We start from the raw sequence: 24,138 nt of genomic DNA, 5'->3' as shown, positions 1-24,138 counted from the left end.
GAGAGTCCTGCACAAGCTGTATCCATAAGCTGCAAACACTCCCATCAGCCCTCTCCACTATATGACCTGAGTGTGTATAACAGTGAGTACAGCTGTACTCTATAAAACCTCAACAAAAGATTCAACTGGATAAGTAACGTAGAAACATAGACTATGACGGCAGATAAGAACCAGTTGGCCCATCTAGTCTGCCCCTTTTTTAAACATGTTACCTCAAACCATTTTTGATCCTTATTTCTTTGTAAGGATATCAATATGCCTATCCCAAGCATGTTTCAATTGCTCTACTGTATTTGACTCTACCACCTCTGATAGGAGGCTATTCCACTTATCTACTACTCTTTCTGTGAAGTAATTCTTCCTCAGATTTCCCCCGAATCTTCCTCCCTCTAGTGTCAGTGCATGTCCTCGTGTTCTGTTGCTCCTCTTCCTGTGAAGAATGTCTCCCTCCTGTACCTTGATTAAACCCTTGATATATTTGAAAGTTTCTATCATGTCCCCCCTTTCCCTTCTCTGCTCTGAAGTATACCATTTAGTCTTTCCGAGTACGTTTTGTGATGTAGGCCATGCACCATTTTAGTTGCCCTTCTTTGTACAGTCTCTAATGTATTTATATCCTTCTGGTGATATGGCCTCCAGAACACAGTACTCTAGATAAGGTCGTACCAATGACCTATACAGTGGCATTATTACTTCTTTCTTTCTACCTTGTTACATTGCCTACCTGCCTTTAAGTCCACTGAAATAGTGACACCTAGATCCCTCTCTTCCTCAGTAGTTTCCATTGTAGTGCCATTTATACTATATTTAGTCTTTGGATTTTTGAGACCCAAGTGCATAATTTTGCCATTTTTGGCATTAAACTGTAGTTGCCATGCTCTTAACCATTCCTACAATCTGCTTATATCATGAATCATTTGTTTTACCCCTCTACCCTGTTGCATACCATTGTTTCATCTGCAAAAAGGCACATTTTACCCTCAATTCCATTTGCAATGTCACCAATAAAGATATTAAAAAGCACTGGTCCAAGTACAGATCCCTGGGGTACTCCACTGGTAACCTTTCCCTCCTGTAACTGCACTACATTTACTATAACTCTCTGTTTTCTATCCTGCAAACATATACTGTATATACATTCATTGTTTTCACAGCAATATTTCTATTTAAATGTATATTTTTATGTATTAATTATTTTATACTGTTGTTCTTTTATTATGTTTTTTTTTTCTAAGTGAGTTATTTTCTACTATCAAATCAGTGTGTCGGCGTGAGACGTTTACTAAATTCCCCTGAGTGATTCCAGCAGGGCAGTGTATATTTCTCCTGTTTTGTATCCTGCAATCAAGATGTTATCCATTCAACCATCTTAGAATCCAATCCCAAGCTTTCAAGTCTATTTAACAGCCTGCGATGTGGGACAGCATCAAAAGCCTTACTAAAGTCTAGATAAGCAACATCTACACCCCCCCCCTTGATCTATTACTTTAGTTACCCAGTCAAAAAGTCAATAAGATTTGTTTGACATGATCTCCCCCCAGTAAACTCATTCTGTTTAGGATCCTGTAAGTTGCTGGTTTTGATAAATTCTACAACTCTTTATTTTAAGTGTTTATATCAATTTTCCTACTACTGATGTAAGGCTCACTGGTCCATGGTTGCTTACCTCTTCCTTGCTTCCACTTTTGTACAGTGGGACTACATTCCCTATATTCCAGTCCTTTGGGATTACTCCAGTAGCTAGTGACTGGTTGAATAATTCTGTTAATGGTTTTACCAGCTCCCCTTTAAGCTATTTTAGTATCCTTGCTGGTGTATACAGAAACTCTGTTACATCCTTAAGCCTGTACACACATATTTCCAACACTTTCGTAATATTATATTTTGTTAAACATTCTAAAATTAAAAATACTGTACACTGCAACGTTTTAATTGCTTCTCAGTCATTTTCAGAGTTGACCTTTCTTTTGGGTCTTCAATAGGTTGTTCGACTTGTGCGTTAAAAAAAATTACATTGTTATTATACAAAACCTGTGGACATCAGAGACAAGATTTGTTCTATGGCGGGGGTACTGTATAATGGGATTTTTATGATACATTCCCTAATTACACATAATGTTCCATGTACTTTGAAATTGAGCACTACAGTGAGCATACTGTATTAAAAAACATATCAGCTTTTTTAAACGAATAGAATAGAATCTTTATTTATCATAAAATGCGCATATGTAATGAACATTGAATGAAAATAAATTGTGAACAATACAAATGTACAATCAGAGACATTAAAAGAAAGGTAACACATGACTACAGAATTCATACATAGTTCACGATTAAACCTAAACATTTAAAATATTTAAAGTATTTAAAGTGCGAACTGCCACTGGAAAAAAGCTCTCCCTGTATCGTTTAGTTTTACGCCTATTTGAAGGAAGTAAAGAAAATAAATCACTATTCGGATGGGTGGAATCTCTCAGAATACTACTAGTCTTTGAGAGAAGCCGCTTCTTGAAGATGTCTTGTAAACTCGGTAGAGCAACTCCAATTGTTCTACCTGCAGTTGACACGATCCTCTGAAGGGACTTACGGTCAGCTGCCGAGCAGGAACCAAACCATGCCACAATACCTCTCAGTCACGAATGAGTAGAAGTTCACCAAAGTTCTCCTACTCATACCGGCTAAGCGCAGTTTCCTAATAAAAAAACATAAGCTGGTGGGCCTTTTTGATGAAAATATTAATATGACTGCTCGATGAGAGATCTTTAGATATATTAACACCCAAAAATTTAAAAGTATCAACGGTCTCCACCTGTTGACCATTTAAAACCAGTGGGCAGTATGTGGTCTTGTGCGACTTTCTGAAATCCACAATCAATTCTTTAGTCTTACTCACATTCAGGATCAAGCAATTCTCTCTGCTCCATGACTCCAATTTAGATACTTCCAGCCTGTACTTTGACTCATCATCATCAGTGATGAGACCCAGTACGGCAATATCATCCGCAAATTTAATAAGTTGGACAGAATCGGAGCTAGAAAAACAATCGTAAGTAAATAATGAATACAACAGGGGGCTCAGAACACATCTCTGAGGGACACCTGTGTTAACTATCAGTTCACTGGATACCTGATTACTTATTCTAATGACCTGAGGCCTGTTAGACAAAAAATCCTGAATCCATGTACTGTAGGGTTGATACAACCACATTATCTGGGTTTGATACAACCACATTATTCTACATGAATCTTCATGGAAGGAATTTCTTCCTATAGAAGAACCAAAAAGAGTTTTTTGGATTTATACCACTGATATGGGCAACTGCAGTGGGCAATTTTATTGGATATTTCTAACTACTGTATAAAGCTTTCATGGGATTGATATTTCATTTAATTTCTATGATGGAACAGGATTTGTCAGCTACTCGAAGAACTGGCCGATGTACATAATCTACACACAGGTTCTGCATAACCTCTAGAACTCGATTTAAATTACTCAAACTCATCTTCTAAGCCCCAACCAACACCGTCCCTTTTACACATATCAAACCATCTTGAAATATGGGAGGGAGATGTATGAAAGAGGGAAAAGAGTAGAGAAGTGAGCCAGTTGAGAAGCCGTCCATGGCAGCCAATCAGTTGTTATGTATGATTTTATAGAGTGCGCTTAAAAAAGCTGATTGGTTGTCATGGGAAACTTCTCCACTCGCTCAATTCTCCACTCTTTCACTGCTTCATACATCTAACCCTCAAATCGTAGTGCAGGAGCCAGGAGTCAGCTTTGTGGGTGCACTGGTCGTGAACATGCTCAAGACTTTGCTCCTGTACCAACTGAACATACTATATCTTTACATGCCATTCATCAGTCACGTAGCATAACATGGTATCACCATATCATTTTAAACAGTTGGCTTCTATGACTTTTTTTATACCAGGCTCTTAATTCAACCTATAATGACTCTCGTGAAGCTTAGGGAGTTTCCTCGCACGCAGATCAGTCTCTCCTAGCCCTCAAATATTTACACACTCATTGAAAACTGACCTCTTTATTAGAGAGTACTCTATTTTCACTTAGGTATTAGTAATATGTGGCAGAATGTAATACAGTCCAAGTACCCCGGAGGTTAGGGATGCCTTCGAACCTGGACTTTTTTTTTAAAGAGGCAATCGTTTAAATGGCAAAATCATGCGTTATAAATGATTGCCACTGGCCTTTTGTTTTTATGTAAGGGCCAGTGTATTTTATTTTGTTACCTGTGAGGACTAGTGTTATTGTTTTCTTTATATGGGGCCAAAAGGTTTATTTTATTTTTCTTGTGGTGCCAATGTGTTTTTCCATCTGACGGTGTGCCTTGGAATTTTTGAATCTTGTTTGATGTGCCACGACTTGAAAAAGGTTGAAAATCAATGCTCTGGAGCATACTTGCCTACCCGTGTGAGAAAATGCTCTGTTTCTGGACTTCCCTGGTAATGTATGATTACCATCACCTGTGGGGAGCTAGGTAAAGGTGTTTCACGACAGGTGATGGCAATCATACATTACCAGGGAAGTCCAGGAACAGAGAATTTTCTCCCTCATGGAGAGGGTCAGGTAGGCAAGTATGCTCTAGAGTCATTGCCCATGCTCTGCACCCACTAGTGGTCATTTTAAAAAGTGAATGCAACTTACAGGTTTCCCCTTCCTTACATCTGGTTTTATTTACTCTTTAAAGATACCAAAAATAAAATGTACTCATGAGGCTTTTACAAAGCTTCCACATCTCTATCTTCACGAAGAACCTTAACACATCGGAGCAATGACAACTGGTTTTACCGATTACAGAAACGGCTGTCCTATTTGTTGAACATGAAACTAATACATTTTAATTACTCAACAGAAGAAGTGCTCCTTGTCTAGTTCTCTGATTATTTTCCCCATTTACTGGTCCATAGTCTGATTTTGAAGGGATTTACAAGCTTGTACAGTTTAATTGGTTTCTTAGCTTTGCACAGACATTCATGTCTTGCTTATAGTACAAGGAGAGGAATGTGAAGTCTTCACAGTGCCGACAACAAGCACATTTGAATCAAATGACTGCTAAGCAATCTTGGCAATGAATGCATCTGTCTCTATACCCAGTGTTGTACAAATATAGATAAATATAAGTACATGTTTATTGTATTATTTCATTCAGAGACTTCTACAATTTGTCAGCGATATGTCTGTGGAACACAAAGTACGAGGGAAGAAAGCAGAGACTGATCAGACAGAAGTACACAGTATTTAACAAAATGAGCCTCGGGCAGAGAGAACTGAGATCTATTTTTGCATGAACATCTACGCGTAAACCTACATGTCTCCTCTTTGCTGCTCTTCCAAATTCAAATAACACACAAGATGACAAATGCAGATTATTATCCTACTTTCAGAAGAAATACACAAAAAGATTTACTTGATTAAAACATTTTATTTATTTTTTCCCATTTTTCTATAAATGTTCAGTAAAGGTTACGGTAATATGTTATTATCTAAAACGGACCTTATTTTCGTACATTTTTTTTTTTTTTTTTGCAAAATTAAATGTAGTTACATTGCTCTGTAATAAAACAGTCCCCCTTGTGGCATCACTATGGGGGTGCAAGTCACACCACGGTCCAAAATGCTGGCTCCTCCGCAATAACAGAAGCAGGATGCTGCACTGTGTGACTCCATGCTGCACGTGGCTCCTGTCAGTGTGTATTAACCAGCATTGCAGAAAGACTAGTAGATCTGCGTATCCCTGCCACAGACCAGAAGCGGAGGGGTAAGGCAGGGCAGGGGGTGGGGTCTTAACTGGGGCATCAAAATATTCCAGTGGGGGGGGGGGGGGGCGCAAAATTTGTTGTTACGCCATTGCTTTCCGGCTGGCATGATCGCATCTGATGGGATCTTAAACACATGTGATTTGGGCCGATTTCTCGGAGGCCTTAAGAATCCAGCAGTGTATTACACAATCCTACAGGAGGTGTCTATTAATCAAGATGCCTCCTGCTGCTTTTGCATATTTTTTCATACAGTAGCTGCACCCTAAACAGCATCATCTCCGAATCAGGTCCTTAAATCACTAAAGCCAATGAAATGCTGGCTTTTATTTTTTTACTTGCACTGGTGGGATACAGACCAATTGCGGAATGGTTGAGGGAGTTCAGTACAAACTTTACAATTAAATGCAGAGACGCAGTAGTAAATAAGCACCAGTGTTGGCAGTCAATTTGTTTACTCAAACAATATTCATGAGTTTGCAACACTAAGAAAGAGTGCCTCATAAATATTAATCAGGTGTCATGAATATTAGTGAAGATGTGCTCCAGTGAAGAAACTGGTTTGATTGCAGGCAATTATTGCAATTTCCACTTTATGTTTTCTTATGCACTTAGCTTCATATGTCAACTGATATTATGCAAATATACGCTTACATAAAACTAAAAGTTTGCTTGTCCTTTAAGGGAATGGTAAATTCGGCCAGCACACTTAAGCTGCCCATACACAAGGGCGATATGCATGAGATTTGATGACTTTTTATGCAATCAGTCGCATAAAAAGTGTCCAAATGGCATGTAAGTGAGATGCGATGCACGCATCGGAGATACTGGATTGCGGGTGTTGCATGTAGGATCCGCCACATCACAGCCATACATTGTATGCAAAAGCCTGACATACTGTACAGTACTGCATATGCAATACTTACTGTACTCCCAGGGCGGTTCAAGGGGATCATGGTTGACTTCTCTGCTCTGAGATGTTGCCTAGTGTATGGGCAGCTTTAGAGGTATATTTACTTTTTCAATGTATTCGATTTTACCTTTGATTTTTATTTTAGTAAATCTCCAAATAACTAAATAAAATGAAAATCAAATACAAATACACAAAAAATAAAAATTCAAAAATTAATAAATATTCTCCATAGTCCACTATCTGGTTTAGTGCGATAAAGCATTTTCTAGACCTATACTGTATATGTAAAGCTTTGCACTTGATAAGACGGCTGTAAGAAACATGACTGTATAGAAATTCAGTTTGCGCCGATGTCGGAAAGAATATAAAAAATGTTCCATCACTTTTCCACAAACACCTAGAACGCTACAACAGCAACTGTGCAACTTCAGTATTGTCTTCTTTATCACTCTTGTCAGTAACAACTTTTCATACTCACAACCAGTCAGTATCTCATAAACCTCCCTCTATCGATATGGAGTCCGCACACTAGAAAATAACAAGCTGGAAAAGCTTCGAAAAATACAGTACATACACAGTAAATCTAAGCAAGCAAGCCTGCATTATGTTTGTTCTACAAAGTAAATAGTTTAGGGTCTGGTTTGGAGATGTATCTAAACCCTATGGTTTGCGTACATCTGCGATGGTGGCTGCCTGTGCAGAAGTCCATTGAAATATAAATGAAAACAAGGTGGATGCAAAAATCTGAATGTAGACTATAGAATGACTGGTGATGCAGTGAAACCCACAGCAAAGAAATGGGACCTTGGAGTGATAGTACCAGATGGTATGATGGTAAACAGTGTCCTAAAGCAATGTTCTAGCAGTGTACTCGAGCTGTGACCTGGCAGTGTACTTGAACAGTGTACTAGCAGTGTACTCAGTGTACTACTAGTATACACAAGCAGTGTGCTCAGTGTACTAGCATCATACACAAGCAGTGTGCTCAGTGTACTAGCATCACACACAAGCTGTGTGCTCAGTGTACTAGCATCATACACAAGCAGTGTGCTCAGTGTACTAGCATTATACACAAGCAGTGTGCTCAGTGTACTAGCATCATACACAAGCAGTGTGCTCAGTGTACTAGCATCATACACAAGCAGTGTGCTCAATCAGTGTACTACCATTATACACAAGCAGTGTACTCAGTGTACTAGCATTATACACAAGCAGTGTGCTCAGTGTACTAGCATCATACACAAGCAGTGTGCTCAGTGTACTAGCATCACACACAAGCAGTGTGCTCAGTGTACTAGCATCATACACAAGCAGTGTGCTCAGTGTACTAGCATCATACACAAGCAGTGTGCTCAATCAGTGTACTACCATTATACACAAGCAGTGTACTCAGTGTACTAGCATTATACACAAGCAGTGTGCTCAGTGTACTAGCATCATACACAAGCAGTGTGCTCAGTGTACTAGCATCACACACAAGCTGTGTGCTCAGTGTACTAGCATCATACACAAGCAGTGTGCTCAGGGTACTAGCATTATACACAAGCAGTGTGCTCAGTGTACTAGCATCATACACAAGCAGTGTGCCCAGTGTACTAGCATCATACACAAGCAGTGTGCTCAATCAGTGTACTACCATTATACACAAGCAGTGTACTCAGTGTACTAGCATTATACACAAGCAGTGTGCTCAGTGTACTAGCATCATACACAAGCAGTGTGCTCAGTGTACTAGCATCACACACAAGCTGTGTGCTCAGTGTACTAGCATCATACACAAGCAGTGTGCTCAGTGTACTAGCATTATACACAAGCAGTGTGCTCAGTGTACTAGCATCATACACAAGCAGTGTGCCCAGTGTACTAGCATCATACACAAGCAGTATACTCAATCAGTGTACTAGCATTATACACAAGCAGTGTACTCAGTGTACTAGCATTATACACAAGCAGTGTACTCAGTGTACTAGCATTATACACAAGTAGTGTGCTCAAACAGATTGGAATATTGCTTTTTATAGAATGAGGTATCTGTATCTGATCTTATCTGTATTGCAAATAAGCTGCTAATGTAATGAAATAGACTCTACGTTAAACTGCTTGGCGTGGCTCATTCACAGCAGCCATCTTGTGATGCATCTCGAGTATTGATGACACATGAGTGTAGTAGCTCCCATAGTAATAAATAGACAAAGTGTAGAGAAGTACTGTACGAAAATGGTACACAGGATGGGTGCCGGACGGGGTCCCGACAGTCGGGATCCTGACAGTCATTAACCCGACGTCGGGATCCCGACTGTTAAAACACAGACGGCCGGGTTCCCGACGGCCGGCGGCTATTTTCCCTCGTGGGGGTCCACGACCCCCATAGAGGGAGAATAGAATAGGTGGCGAGCGTAGCTCGCCACCGTGCCCGCAGCGTGGCGAGCGCAGCGAGCCCGCAAGGGGCTTTGTTGCGCTGCACGCTGTCTGAGGCCAGGCAGTCGGGATCCCGACGTCGGGATAATGACTGTCGGGATCCCGACTGTCGGTGACTCATACCACACCCCACAGGATTTATAACTAAACTTATGATGAGGTGATATGATCGAAATAATCAAATATATCAAAGGTTTTAATAGAACTCAAGAAGAGAGTAGTTAAAAGAGATGAGAGGATGTCTAGAACAAAAGGGAAAACTTTGAACTTCAAGGATGTAAGACTGAAATCATAATGAGGAACTTATTAAAGAAAGGGTGATTGGTTAATGGAAGTCTCCCAGTAGGGAGACATGGACGGTAAAGAAATGAAATAATTAAAGAGTCAACCTCAAACACATGACTATTCACAAATAACTCTATATTTCCATCCATAAATCATAAAAAATAAAGACAGTGTCTGTGTGTAACTTAAATAAGCTATGGGCCAAAGGTAATGCCGCCCAAGCTTAAAGGGGCAATCACTTAAAAGGCATGGTTTTTGCCCCTTTAAAAAAAAAGCCTGTGTTCGGCCGGCATCAAGCATGTCCGCCAAACTCGGGTGGCAATGCATCCCGTATGGCCGCCGAAATTATAGGGCCATTTCATTTGGCCCTATAAGTGGTATATTTACTAAAAGTCGATATTTTTATGGTTTTTAACAATTTAAGCTCAATTAAAATGGAACAATATCGATATTATGTCTCAGTGGTCATATATACATTACTAACATACGATTTTTTAGTTCATTTGTGTTTTAGCCTCTGATGTAGAGCGATTTTAAGGTTGATTCAATTTATATAGCAAACAAATACCCTAGAACAGTGATTATTGAACTCTGTCCTCAAGGTAGCCTCATAGTGTACATTTTAAGGATATCCATCCTTGAGCACAGGTGAATTAATTAGTACCTCAGTCAAGCACATGCACAAATATCCATAAAATCTGGGTCGTGGCGGTGCCTTGAGGACCGAGTTTGAGAACCACTGCCCTTGAGACATGCTATAAAATGCTGCCCTTTTCCAAAGAAAATAACACCAGTAAAACACAGCAGCCAATTCTATTAAAACTGTTTTGGTTTTTCTTTTGTAGCGTTTATAAAAGGATAGCGATATTTATACATCAATACATTTTGCTCAAATTAAAGCAGCATAATTTTTAGATGGAACAATTTGTTCTCCAAAATCAGAGTACTTCACTGAATCATGAAAAAAAATACACAACATAATGAAACATTTTATGAAATAGTAAAAAGTGTCACATGATCATTTTATTAAAGAAGAAACCTAATTAGTTTTTTAAATGGCAAGTTAAGTGCATTTCTAAGTATATATATATATCTACAAATTAATTATGAAGACTAAGGGGGGAAAGGAGATAAGGAATTTTACAGAGCAGATAGAGCTCAGAAAGGTGCACCAAAGTGTCTCTGGTCACATGAAACCTTGGTGGCCACTTAACACTCTGTAAACTCTATTCAGGTATCTTTTATGGATAAAGCAACCTGAACAAACAATCCAAGAGAAATGGCATTTGACAACTTGTTTCGTATAAACCACCACACAAACCTAATTTTCCATGAAATTGCTACTTTACTAAACATCATATTTAATCAACATCATAAATTTGACATGACAGAGTCATAACCTAGTTCCCAAGGGCCAATGTAACCATTATTCAACAGTCCACTGGTGTAATCCAGGTCTGACTCAGGGCAAATGTATCAATGTGGTCAATATATCTTTAGACATGCAGATGGAAGTAACCTTTATTACTGTTGCTTCAATAGGATTCTGTATGCACTGCTGATTACAATTGATACTATGTGTACAGCAATTAACACAAAGGATACTGTTTCAATTTCAGGATAACATATGGTTTATACTAAGACAGACTGGCTGTATCCTCGAGCTTTTAGGAAAAAATATTAGGCACAAAAATGTGCTGATTCAAGGTATCAGAAAAATGTTCAGTTTTCTATTTCCCATGTCTCTGCCAGAACTGTACTTACTAATAAAGTGCTAGGGATTCACTTGAGGAAATCACTGGGTACCTGAACATGGATAGGTGGATCTTACAAAGTCTCAGTGCACTGCACTATCTCCCTCGTGTGCAGTAAATCTTGATTTAAATCACTTTTATATCAGTTGTGTAACTGAGGACTGAAATGCTGAGTGATGGGTTTTTCTTTGGCAGAATCATCATTCCTATTCTTGAAGAAACATGTTCTTTTCCGTGTGAGTTTCTAATTGATCTAGTTCATTTCTATTGCACACAATAGATAAACAACAAAGTATGATCAAAGACCTCATCATCTATATAAATGTCTAGTGTCTGTTTGTGTGTCTCCAAAACACTGCCATCTGTTGGCATCGAGTGAAACCACATCTCTTTCTCACTCACACATGCACAAACACAGAGGCGATCACAAGGTAGCAGACTAGCATTTGCCTCATGCGGGCTTACTAGTTTTACATAAGTGCATATAATCAGCAGAACTATATCTAGAGAAACATGAGCAGGACTGTATCTAGGGAATCATCAGCAGAAAAAAATCTAGAGAATCCTCAGCAGGACTGTACTTAGAGAAATATCAGCAGGACTGTATGTAGAGAAACACCATCAGGACTGTATCTAGAGAATCATCAGCAGGACTGAATCTAGAGAAACACCAGTGGGACGGTATTTAGAGAATCATCAGTAGGACTGTATGTAGAGAAATATAAGAAGGACTGTATCTAGAGAATCATCAGCAGGAATGCACCTAGAGAAACATCAGCAGAACCGTATTTAGAGAACCATCAGCAGGACTGTATATAGACTGCATCAAGAGTAAGATGAGAAGTACTATATCGAGTTTAACATCAGTAGGACTGTATCTATAGAACTGTATCAGCAGAACTATATCTAGAGAAACATCAGCAGGACTGTATCTAGGGATTCATCAGCAGGACACAATCTAGAGAATCCTCAGCAGGACTGTATTTAGAGAAATATCAGCAGGACTGTATGTAGAGAAACACCATCATGACTGTATGTAGAGAAACACCATCTGGACTGTATATAGACTGCATCAAGAGTAAGATGAGAAGTACTGTATCGAGTTTAACATCAGTAGGACTGTATCTATAGAACTGTATCAGCAGAACTATATCTAGAGAATCATCAGCAGGACTGAATCTAGAGAAACACCAGTGGGACGGTATTTAGAGAATCATCAGTAGGACTGTATGTAGAGAAATATAAGCAGGACTGTATCTAGAGAATCATCAGCAGGAATGCACCTAGAGAAACATCAGCAGAACCGTATTTAGAGAACCATCAGCAGGACTGTATATAGACTGCATCAAGAGTAAGATGAGAAGTACTATATCGAGTTTAACATCAGTAGGACTGTATCTATAGAACTGTATCAGCAGAACTATATCTAGAGAAACATCAGCAGGACTGTATCTAGGGATTCATCAGCAGGACACAATCTAGAGAATCCTCAGCAGGACTGTATTTAGAGAAATATCAGCAGGACTGTATGTAGAGAAACATCATCATGACTGTATGTAGAGAAACACCATCTGGACTGTATATAGACTGCATCAAGAGTAAGATGAGAAGTACTGTATCGAGTTTAACATCAGTAGGACTGTATCTATAGAACTGTATCAGCAGAACTATATCTAGAGAATCATCAGCAGGACTGAATCTAGAGAAACACCAGTGGGACGGTATTTAGAGAATCATCAGTAGGACTGTATGTAGAGAAATATAAACAGGACTGTATCTAGAGAATCACCGGAAGGAATGCACCTAGAGAAACATCAGCAGGACCGTATTTAGAGAAACATCAGCAGGACTGTAAAGTAAGATCAGCAGTACTGTATCGAGTTTAACATCAGCAGGACTGTATCTATAGTAACATCAGCAGGACTGTATCTATAGTAACATCAGCAGGACTGTATCTATAGTAACATCAGCAGAACTATATCTAGAGAAACATCAACAGGACTGTATACAGAGAAACATCAGCTGCACTGTATGTAGAGAATCAGCTGCAATATTGTATCTAGAAAAAACATCAGCAGGACTGTATACAAAGAAACATAAACAGTTCTGTATCTATAGAAACATCAGCAGAATTGTATCTAGAGGAACATCAGCATCACTGTATCTAGAGAAATATCAGCATCACTGTAGATCTAGAGAAACATCATGCATGTCAACCTAATGCTTAATGACCTAGTTGGTGTTGATCCAATGATCGATACCCATCCAGAAATGGCGTTATATTAAGTAAACTTTGGTACTTGTGTATTATAGCGGCGCCCCCGATGTACATCGCGCAATGTTTTTATCGAATCGCATCGCATGCCATGCACCCGATGGCATGCGATGCAACGAGATTTTTGCCCCCTATGCAATGAAACATCGTATAAGCACCCTAAAGGGTGCTTTTAAGCACCCAAATGGATGCTTACAATGTTAAATGCACCCCACGCCACACCCCCCCCCCCACTATAAACGTGAACCCGAAGCGTGGCGAGGGGCGGCGGTACGCGTCCTCCGACCTTTTCATACCCCCACTATACACGTCGGCGTGGAGTTGAGAATAAAAAGTGTGGCAAGCGCAGCAAGCCACCGAGCCCGAAGTGTGGCGAGCCCCGCGAGGGGACGCGGATACCTGTGAAGCCCGTGAGGGGACGCCGATACCTGTGAAGGTATCGGCGTCCCCTCGCGGGGCTCGCTGCGCTCGCCACGCTTCGGGCTCGGTGGCTTGCTGCGCTCGCCACACTTTCTATTTTAAAATTGTATGACATTGTACAATATCGCGCGATATCGCGTCATATCGCATGCCATCGCATGCCTTATGGTATGCGATGGGCACCGCTATAATACACAAGTACCTAAACTTTTATCTGGAATCTTAGCGTTCTTGTGCATGCTGAATAGCATACAATGTTAAAAGAGAGATCGATGGATTGATCCCTACTCTCTCTGTGACGGGTCACCGTGGGTGCAGCAAGCCGCGACACTCAGGAAGCAGAATATTAACAGATAAGGTAATTGCATTATCTTAAAAATGCGGAAATCACTCGTTAATGATTTTTTTACATAAAAAACATCCTGAATTGAGCCCAGTATATCTGATCTGTTTATTATGTGAATAGTATCACATACAGAGGTGGTGTCTTCCTTAAAACTGCTTCACTCCATATTTCTGGGCACCATACATTGATTACTGTTAAACTTATCAATTATTTAGATTATAAGTGGTCTTATTCTTTGTAAAATGTAACAACCATTTACTGTAATGACTGTTCGCAATCTTTCATTATCCGCTGATTAAGGTTGGTACTGTAGCTGCAACACTGTGAATGATGCTCTTGCACAAGTAAGAACTAATGTGCAGTACTGTATATAAAATCCTTGTGCACATCTATTTATCATTAAGTACTGTATGTATGCAAAGGCCTACAGCATATTTCTAAAAGGGATACATCATAAACCTATAATATAAAACATTATCTACAAATGGGCAGCATGGACGGTGTAATGGTAAGTATCACAGCCTCACATAACTGAGGTCATGGGTTATATTCCCATCATGTCCTTAACTGTGGGAGTTTGTATGTTCTCCCCGTACTTGCGTGGGTTTACTCCGTGTACTCCGGTTTCCTCCCACAATCCAAAAATATACTGGTAGGTTAATTGACTCCAACAAAATTAACCCTAGAATGTCTGTGTGTGTACATGTGGTAGGGAATATAGATTGTAAGCTCCACTGGGGCAGGGACTGATGTGACTGTTCAACTATTCTCTGTAATTGCAAGCAAACTAATAAAAAGTATGGAGTTGTTAACCTTATGTATGATGAAAGATGAACCAAACCAAGAATACTTACACAAGAAAAGAGGCCTTTCAGAGGAGACATGCTTAGCATGTACAATTACATCAGGGGGCAATGTAAAGAATGATCAGGTACCGTCTCGGCTTTGAGGGCAGAGACTAAGAGTCGTGGGCATGCGCTTAGACTGGAGGGAAATAGACTCTGTATCATTAGAAGGAAAGGCTTCTTTACAGTTAGGGCAGTAAGGGTACGGAACTCATTCCGGAGGACATAGTATGTGCAGTCACATTAAATGCATTTCAAATAAGGTTGGACAAACATTTATTGGAAAAAAGCATCCAGGGGTAAAAACCATAATCATTATTTAGCTCAAGGCTATAACAAGTAAATTATTTCGCAGGGGGACATCACAGCTAGACCACACACTTTAGTGAGACTTGTAAAAAAAATTGAACTTGATGAATGCACTTCTTTTTTTAACCTCTACTATGTTATGTAAAGCACTGTGGAATATGCGTGTGCTATATATATATATAACTGGTAATAAATAAATGAGTGTCAGAATGCAGACACAAAGCTTCACTGTACGTGAGCAGTTGATAGTACAGCTTGAACTTTTCTCTATCACATATGAAGGGAAACAGGAATTGTACTTCACGTTGCTGAAGTGCTGATAATTGCTCACCTATTACTGCAAATTGTTTAATGAAACATCTATTGAGTCTTGTATGATTGCATAGAAGGGGTTAGGACACAAAACCAGATGCAGCCTGCACGGCCCATATAATGGGGTTTAATGATTATTTTTTAAGGAACTAAATTAGATAAAATAATAACAGCTCAAACAAGCTACAAATGTGTTATCGGTACTTGTTTAGTTTCGGTACTTCCGGGTTGTGCTCGCCACACTTTCTAAAAGAAACTCCATTCCAACGTGGATAGTTCATACCCCCACTATCCACGTTGGCATGGAGTTGATTTTAGATAGTGTGGCGAGCGCAGCATGGGGGAACAGACCCGAAAGTAGCACGCGGCCATGCTGCCACCGTGAAACTAAACAAGTACCGTGTTATCACTTACTGGTTGTCCATATGCAATGTGGAATGAGATGTATGGCATGACTAAAGGCCCATACACAACAACAGCCGATGGGCAGGCATTGGAGAGTGCATACACACTTGCCGATGCCTGCTCCGTGGTTATTGATGGCAGAGGGCCGGCCGGGGGGTGCAACGATGCAGCTGCAGCATGGCCATCGTTTATGATGACCTCCCTCATCCGGACATGCTTGGACAAGGGAGGGGGTCATTAACAATGCACAGGAGTGTGCATCGTTAATGACAGGGAGTGTACACACTAGGCGATATTGTCCAAAATATCACTCAGAAATCCCTTTCCAATATCACCTAGTGTGTATGGGACTTTCCAAGAGGAGTAGTGTAGCGTATTTTTAATACACATTTTTCATCTTATTCACATCACAGATACCGCAAAATAACATATGCGTTATACCAGACATAAAGATGGAGCCCCCATCATTCAGATAGAATCGCCAGCCACCAGAAAGGGGGCGCATGCGTATGAGGCACTCATGCACCTCTTTCCGATGGCACTCCCTGTCGGACCCGGCTGCCTCCCTGCCATTCCCCGGTGGTTGCCGCTGCCTTCCCGCACCCCCCACCCCATCCCTGCCCATCTCCCTGAAGTGGAGACAGGCAGGGCTTCCGATCCCAACCGCCGAGTGACTGGGACACGTGTGCATGTGAGACGCTTGCGCATCCCAGTCAGCTGGAGTCCCTCTCTGCCCACAGGGACATTCCGGCGAGCGCTGAAGATGAATGAGAGGGGTGCCATCTTTAATGGGCTGTGAGTTTAATACCAAAGGAATTGGTTTTACACACATACAAAGTCATAGATGGATCACAACAAAATTCAGCACCAATGAAAACAACCACCCCCTATAACGGATCTTATTTATGCAGATTCAGACTCGATCACTCACAGATTTACAAATACGATGCATCAAATTGATGAGTGTAAGCTAGCAATGTAGTTCTGTCACCCCTTGTTCTTTTATTTATATGAATGAGAGGCACGTTTTGTAATAGAAGGACCCTGGTACACCTGAGACACAAAGAACCTAATGCGCCAAGAGGGACTATTTGCTAAGAAAGGATACACCTGCAATGGATACGACTGCAGTGTGGATATTTCCCAAAGTTACAAACATCAACTTTACATTACAGACATAAATGTCATTCTTTACTTTCTTTAGAACAACCGTAAGAGATGTTGCAGAAATCCAGCTACACACTATGCTTATTTAAACACAAGTAAATGGATAAAGACAGGTGCAAATACAGGGAAGAGGTCACAATCCTCATCATTGTAGTACACGTATAAGGATTTATGGTAGTGGTACTGTACATTACACTACATATGTAACAGAGCAAAGAGCAATACATCTTGTATTATTGTCCAGTCTTCTAATACTGTATAGAGACGCCCTGCACAGTAGTTATTGCACCCCAGCCCTTCTGTGATGATCTCATAGCATAATTACAAACTCTACAAGTGTTTTGTATTACTGTATAAGGAAGATTGATAGCACTAATGAAATTTCACTAACCTTAAAGTTCAGCAATCAAGCGAGCTTAATAGAGCCCATACAATCTCTGCATGACAGCCACTTATCTCCACCCAGGTAAATGGTGTTTTTGCATACTAAATATAGTAGCATAATAATATTACTTTCATTAGAACTATCGCTAGGCATGAGTTGCCTTGGATTCCTTCCTCTCCTTTTCAGAACACTTTCAGCTCCAAAGGCACCAACAATATATTGCTGTCTGTTGTTTGCAAGGAATGTTCTTAAGAATAAAAAGTGATCAAGACAATAGAACTACAGTAAATCACATTTCTGTATCCAGGATACATATTCAAATATGAAAAGAGTCTTTTTTCTCTAAATGCCAAATTATTGTAAGCCAATTTTCAATCTCAAGCAAAATGATAAGGTCTATAAATGGGCATAATTCAGATTTTTCCTACCTGCCACTCCATCGTTAGGTCCTACTGTATATTAAGAACATTGCAAGTCAGGTAGGCAATCTTTGAAATTCGGTTTGCTTTATAACTCCTGCTATGCTCAGTCAACTATTCTGTTACATCAGTTCCGCTGGGAGATGTAGTTCCTACGTAGTTGGACTACAGAGGGTTACCTAGCCATGCTGTTTGTAATGAAAAAATTACAAGAGTGTTTGTACGATACACATCCTGCTTCCTCTAAGCCGGCTGAAAGAGATAAATCTCCCTCGGGCTTTTCGCAGGCCCTTTCCGAAGATGCATTACTGTGTCTCTCTGGTCAAGTTGGAACTGTATAAATATCTCATAGCTAAATGCATTGGAACACTTGCACCTTCAGAAATAGCCTAGCAAAAAGCTTTGGTCCATTTTTTTCTCCTGATAAATGGCCGAGACACAATCAAAATGCTGCCAACCAGAAACTCAATTTAGATAAACACTACCATATTGGTTATGCCAAACATTTTCAAGACCTATTTTACAGATAGTAAAAGGCCCCGTACAGCTGAATAATAAGTTGACACAGCAGGTAGACAGATCTTGGAACTTGCTTCTACAGAATATAAAAACGCTATCATTGCTTGACAAGAGATAATGGGGGTTATTCAAATCCATTCGGTCCTCTGTGCATTCGCACGGAGGACCGATGGTGCGTGTCTGCACATACGCAGGCGCGTTTCTGTGCATGCGCAGGTGCGTTTCTGCGCATGTGCAGACATAAAGTGCGTGCACCCATGACGAACTTTCGGTTCCCCGGGGGCACGCACCCATGACGGCGTGCGGGGGGGCGGAGATGGGCTGGGGGCGCCAGGCTGCCCTATTACCATATCGGAATGCCCAGTTTTTCATGGGCGTTCTCATGGTAATGAGGCAGTGACGCGGGTGTGTGGGGCGGGCAGCTGACATCACCAGGTGCCAGCTGCTCGCCCATATCCGTGCCTGCGTGCACACATATGTAAGTGACTTAAAAGTCACTTTTATAGGCGTGCACGCACCACATCTTTCGATGGTCTGCATGCGAATGGATGTTTTTGCAAAAAAAAATTGCCTTGTGAATCAACCAGAATAACCCCCGATATATATTAATATATACAATTGATACATATACTGTAGCTCGGTGGTTCCCAAACTGTGTGCCGTGGCACCTCAGGGTGCCTTGAAGGACCTGCAGGGGTGCCCTGGATTGGTGATGCATGACCAATACAAATTATTTATGTGGACAAAGAGAAGTGAATCCTGCCCATTACCACATAACTGACCCTAAGGATGAGATATAAAAACAATTCACTCAATTTAATATTTTTTTCTGATTTTCTTAATGAGAAACCTTTGCCCTATGGGTGCCGTTAAAAAACATTCTGATACTCATGGGCGCCATGATTCCAAAAAGTTTGGGAACCACTGCTGTAGCTGATGATTAGCCAGTATTATCTGTTGTCAACCAATTAGTATTTTTGAAAGGTACTTTACAGTGTTCATCAATAGAGTGACCCAGAGGCGTTCTGAAATGCATGGGAAATGTCCTCCCAATATGCACTATGTACTATTATAGGGTTATAAGCCTTATAGAGAAGGTCCTTGGCTAGCACCTCTGTAGTTTAATGGAAGCGTATCTAGTACCAGAATGATAATCATCATATATACTGCATTTCACAACAGTTGGCACTTTAGAAATCAAATATAACAACAAGAATAACTAAATGGAAGTTTGATACAAGTTTTTTGAGGCACGGAGAGAGAGAAGCAGAGGACAAAAGGGGAGTCAAAGGCCGTATGGGAATAAGTCATAAAGTTGTGTAATGTGCACATGGAATCTAAAATATATATTTTATTGTAACAAGAGCGATCTCTGTATTGTATATTACAGATTACAGTAGTAGACATCCCAGACAGATGTCCATTGTGTCAAGATATGGGAGAAGTCAGTGCTGAAGTAGGTCAAGCTAAAGTAATAACTTATTAATGTACTATATTTTCAGTGCAGACATAACATATACCCGCAGTGCATATCAGAACTAATTTGAGCAAAACACAACTTGCAGTTCTACCATGGGATACATATATCACTGCTGTCCCTTTTTCTGCTGCAATGTGCAAAGTTTATTTGCGTGCAATTTTTGTGTTTTATGATGAATTTGCTTATCATTAAAACAGTTGAATTTATGTATCTTTTTATTAACAGGACCATCGAAAGAACAATATTTTTTTTGTTCCTGTAATGTATCCAAGTCATTTTATGAATGAAGTGCAGTTATGGCATACATGTACACACAGGAACCATAGATAAGACATACAGTATATATATATATATATATATATATATATATATATATATATATATATATATATATATATATGAGAAATTTGTAATGGAAAATTAGGGTAACTACATGATTCAAAAAAAAATGGACTCTTTTAACATTGCTTAATATACAATATGAGTTTTTTGTGTATTTTGCACAAATACATGCAAGACACCTATTCTTTCTAATCCTAATTCCTATGCCTTATATTTTCTATTGGCAAAATACTATGTTGTACAGTAGCATAACTTGTCTGACTCGGTATGCCAGATTGGATAAATATCACAAGAACATCTGGCACTCACGCACCATAAAACGCCACCACCAAGAAATGTTCCCAGTTCACAATATATTGCAACGGAGTAAATATGTTCAGACAAATTGCATGCCAATGTGCCTGGACAAATAATGTCACTAAGGAGATACAGTGCAATAGAATTCAGCAGACACACAGCCTCTTTTACTCAGAGCTGGAAGTATTAACACTCTAGGTTCCAGGATGTGGCTTAGAAGTCATTGATTCATATTTGAATTAGTATATTATGCCTAAGAATAGTTTACAGTAGATCAAGTTGTAGAAAAGGGCACCATATTATACAATAGCAATACTGATAATGAAACTAATACAACAGTACACCCACAAGTGCACTGATATATTATCATTTCTGCCAATTTGCTCATTCTGAACGCACATCTGGAATGACAGAAACCAAGCAGCAGCCGAAACTTTTATCTATACTCTTCACAAATAACTGTACCCCTGCTTTTAATTGCCCTAATACATTTACAAAACAAAGCAATATAGAGGCTTCATTAACCATAAATCACCATCATACTATATTATTGTAACGTGTATCAATTTTCCTGTCACATATTTATATTACAATAGTTGAGTTATTGTTTGTTTGTATTTAAACTCCTTGGTTTTCCAATAAATAAACAACTGGAGACATTAAACCAGAGATATGGTCTGGGATAGTAAGGAACTTACCGGTACCACTCCAGCCCCTTCTCATAGTTCCTATCAAAGAAGTGAGGCTCTACCCCAACTGCCCTGACATCGGGGTGGGCTCTTAGAGCTTCCAGCAAAGCACGGGTCCCCCCTTTTTTCACCCCAATAATAATAGCTTGGGGTAGTTTCTTGTCTCCATACTCAGCAGTGCTATTGACGGATATTCTGCGATTGAACTCTTCCTCTGTAGTACTAGATTCCTGAGGTTCTCTCTCCAAAAACCCAGTGTGAGACTCTGGGATCATTTCAGTGGCAGCCAAAGGACTGCTGTCCCATGTAGAGATGGATGTGTGCATGTCATTGCTTATAAAATCCGAGGGTCTGTCACTTTCCTCTGCACTAGACGCTGATATCACAGTATGCGATTTTATAGGATCTCTACTCTTGTCTGCCTCGTAGTTTTCTTTATGGAGTGGAACTGAAAGCGATGCGCTGTCATCGTTCCATCTGGGAGCCACGCTGGGGTTAGTGGTGCTTGCCGTGGCGCTGCTGGAAGGTTGACCATCCGTGTAGGGAAACTCTTTATTCTCGTTTCCTGATGCCTGGAGTGGGGGAGAAATAGGAGGGTTTGTATAGCGGGGAACACTCAGGCTAGGTGCCCTGTCAGAAGTGCTCAGTAGCTGGGCAGAGAAAGGTATATGACCGCTGTCCGCGGTGCTGAACCTCTGGCCAATAGAACTTAATGGGGAACTGTCCAATGTGCTGAATCTCTGGGCACTAGGAAGTAGAGGAGCGCTGTCCGTGGTGCTGAACCTCTTGGTGCTGGAATAGACAGCAGCAGAACGGGCAGGATAGCTGTTGGCGGTGCTGATTCTCCGGGTTGTTAAGCGGCTGGAAGCGCTGTCCTCGGTGCTTATACTTGCAGCGGCTGACGGAAGCTCAGCGCCGTCCTCCTGATTGAATCTGAGCGCTGTAAAACCTTCCAGGCTGCGGATGGTGGTCTGTGCGCTGTCCGAGGTGCTGAATTGCTGGTACTTGGTATGGACAAGAGCGCTGTCTTCGGGTCGGGACCGGTTTGAGGACAATGGGAGCAGGGCGCTGGTCCTTGCAGTAGGCTGGGGAACGCTGTTGCCTGAATTCCTGATCCTGCTGAAACTTGTAGAAGCCAACTCCGGGGACGGCGGCAGCAGAGCACTATCAGCGCTGCTGGTATGTGGGGAAGAGGGCTCAGAATTGCTGGATTCCACCAGTGCAGAAGGTGACACTGGGGCAGTTATATCTCCTGGTGACCAGGGTTCTAGATCACCGTTTAAAGCGGTGCCCCAGTCTTTTTCCTTAGTGCTGCTGACAACTCTGTGCTGGAAATAGGAATCCAAGCTTCTGGTACCAGATTGGGTGCTGTTAGTCTTTCTTTCTGGTCTTTTATGAGAGGGGAGCGGAGAGTACCCCACCTCTGGGCTGATTATATCTCGATTGCTGGTGTCAGGCTTCAGAGAAGCGGCTCTAATTGCATCCACCGGGCTGACCCCGGAGTCTGGCTGCAAATAGATCCCGGCGTCCTGCAAAGGAAACTGCAATGAGCTGTAGCAGCTGAGCAAGCTGTAGAAGAGATAAGTGACGGACAGGGACAAGGTGAACAGGAACACAAGTTTCCGAGGAGCCTTAGTGGAGAGCAGGGCAGGACCTGGCCACCACAGGGCCATCGCGGATCGCCAACCCCAGACCAACAGACATGGTTTCAGCCGAAATCGTGCATGGAGCCGCTACAGGAAACAGCCCCAGGAGAAGGGAAATGTTGGGCTAAGTCAGACAAATACACAGACTATAGTGCCCAGATGTCAGGGTGTGAAGGAATCTTCACTGACTTTCAGCGCCTCCTGTCCCCCCACCTCCAGGAGCAAAGCCTCTTGACATGGAACAGATCTCCCAGCAGGTTGTAATACAGAAGCTGCCAGCGGCGGCGGATAACGAGAGGTGACATTACCGACAAGTGGCACCAGATAACGGACTGGCAGAATCTGTAGAGCTCCAGCTTATCCACCGATGCTTAAAGTCAGGTGTGCATTGCAGCATAGCCACACTCAGCAGAGAGGTGCGCGATGAAGCTGGAGTCGGGCTCTTCCACCCTCGCCTGTTGCAGACAGGCCAGTTCCCTGAACAGCAGCATCAACTTTAAATCGAGAAAGAGGCGTATGTAGATCCAGCTGAGCTCTACAGGAGGCACCGAGTAAGCTCCGCCCGATGCACTAAGAGACTCGCCCACCTACATTACAGTATGTGTCTGGGAGAGACACCCTTACCTGCTGCCTAGCACAGGTCACTTGCGTCGCCTGCTCTCACGGCGAATGAGACAGTAAGTGCACCGTGAACACAGTCAGTATCTGCAGGGGGTACAAAGGAGGAGAAGGGGCTGGGCTCCTATCCAATATTTATTTGCAAATAATGAACAAAAATCTGTTCTGACAACAAACAAATCCCAGAAAAGACCTGAATGCTTATGACACATATTTATGGCAGATACAGTACTTGCATTGCAGCAATTGTATAACAACACTGTGCACGGACAAGATTGTTTCATAGGTTTCAATGTATGATTGTAGACCTTAGGAAATAAACATAAACGATAGCAATGCTTGGTTGATTGCTTCTAAAATCCATATAAGGGACCAGTACTGTAACAGATATAGACACTGCTTGTTCTGTGCCTCCATAGAGGTAAGCTCATTGTAATTAGCTGCTGGTATATATTATTGTTGCTATGTAGGTTTCCTGCATCTTCAAAGTAAGTGCTCTAGACTAAATTGTATGTT

At 41.1% G+C, this 24,138-nt stretch overlaps 1 protein-coding gene across 1 annotated transcript in view; it reads right to left on the bottom strand.

Moving 5' to 3' along the window:
- LOC146020069 (uncharacterized) overlaps positions 1–23,658 on the bottom strand; it is a 215,845-nt gene extending 192,187 nt beyond the window's left edge. The window contains exon 1 of the mRNA XM_083152870.1: positions 21,368–23,658. Within this exon, the coding sequence (XP_083008996.1) occupies positions 21,368–23,031 (1,664 nt within the window). The 5' untranslated portion in view covers positions 23,032–23,658. The remainder of the gene's footprint in view (positions 1–21,367) is intronic.
- Between the last annotated feature and the right edge of the window lie 480 nt (positions 23,659–24,138).

This window comes from Crinia signifera, chromosome 7 (assembly GCF_055691185.1).
Source record: "Crinia signifera chromosome 7, ASM5569118v1, whole genome shotgun sequence".
NCBI lineage: Eukaryota > Metazoa > Chordata > Amphibia > Anura > Myobatrachidae > Crinia > Crinia signifera.
This window is presented reverse-complemented; position numbering and strand designations above follow the sequence as displayed.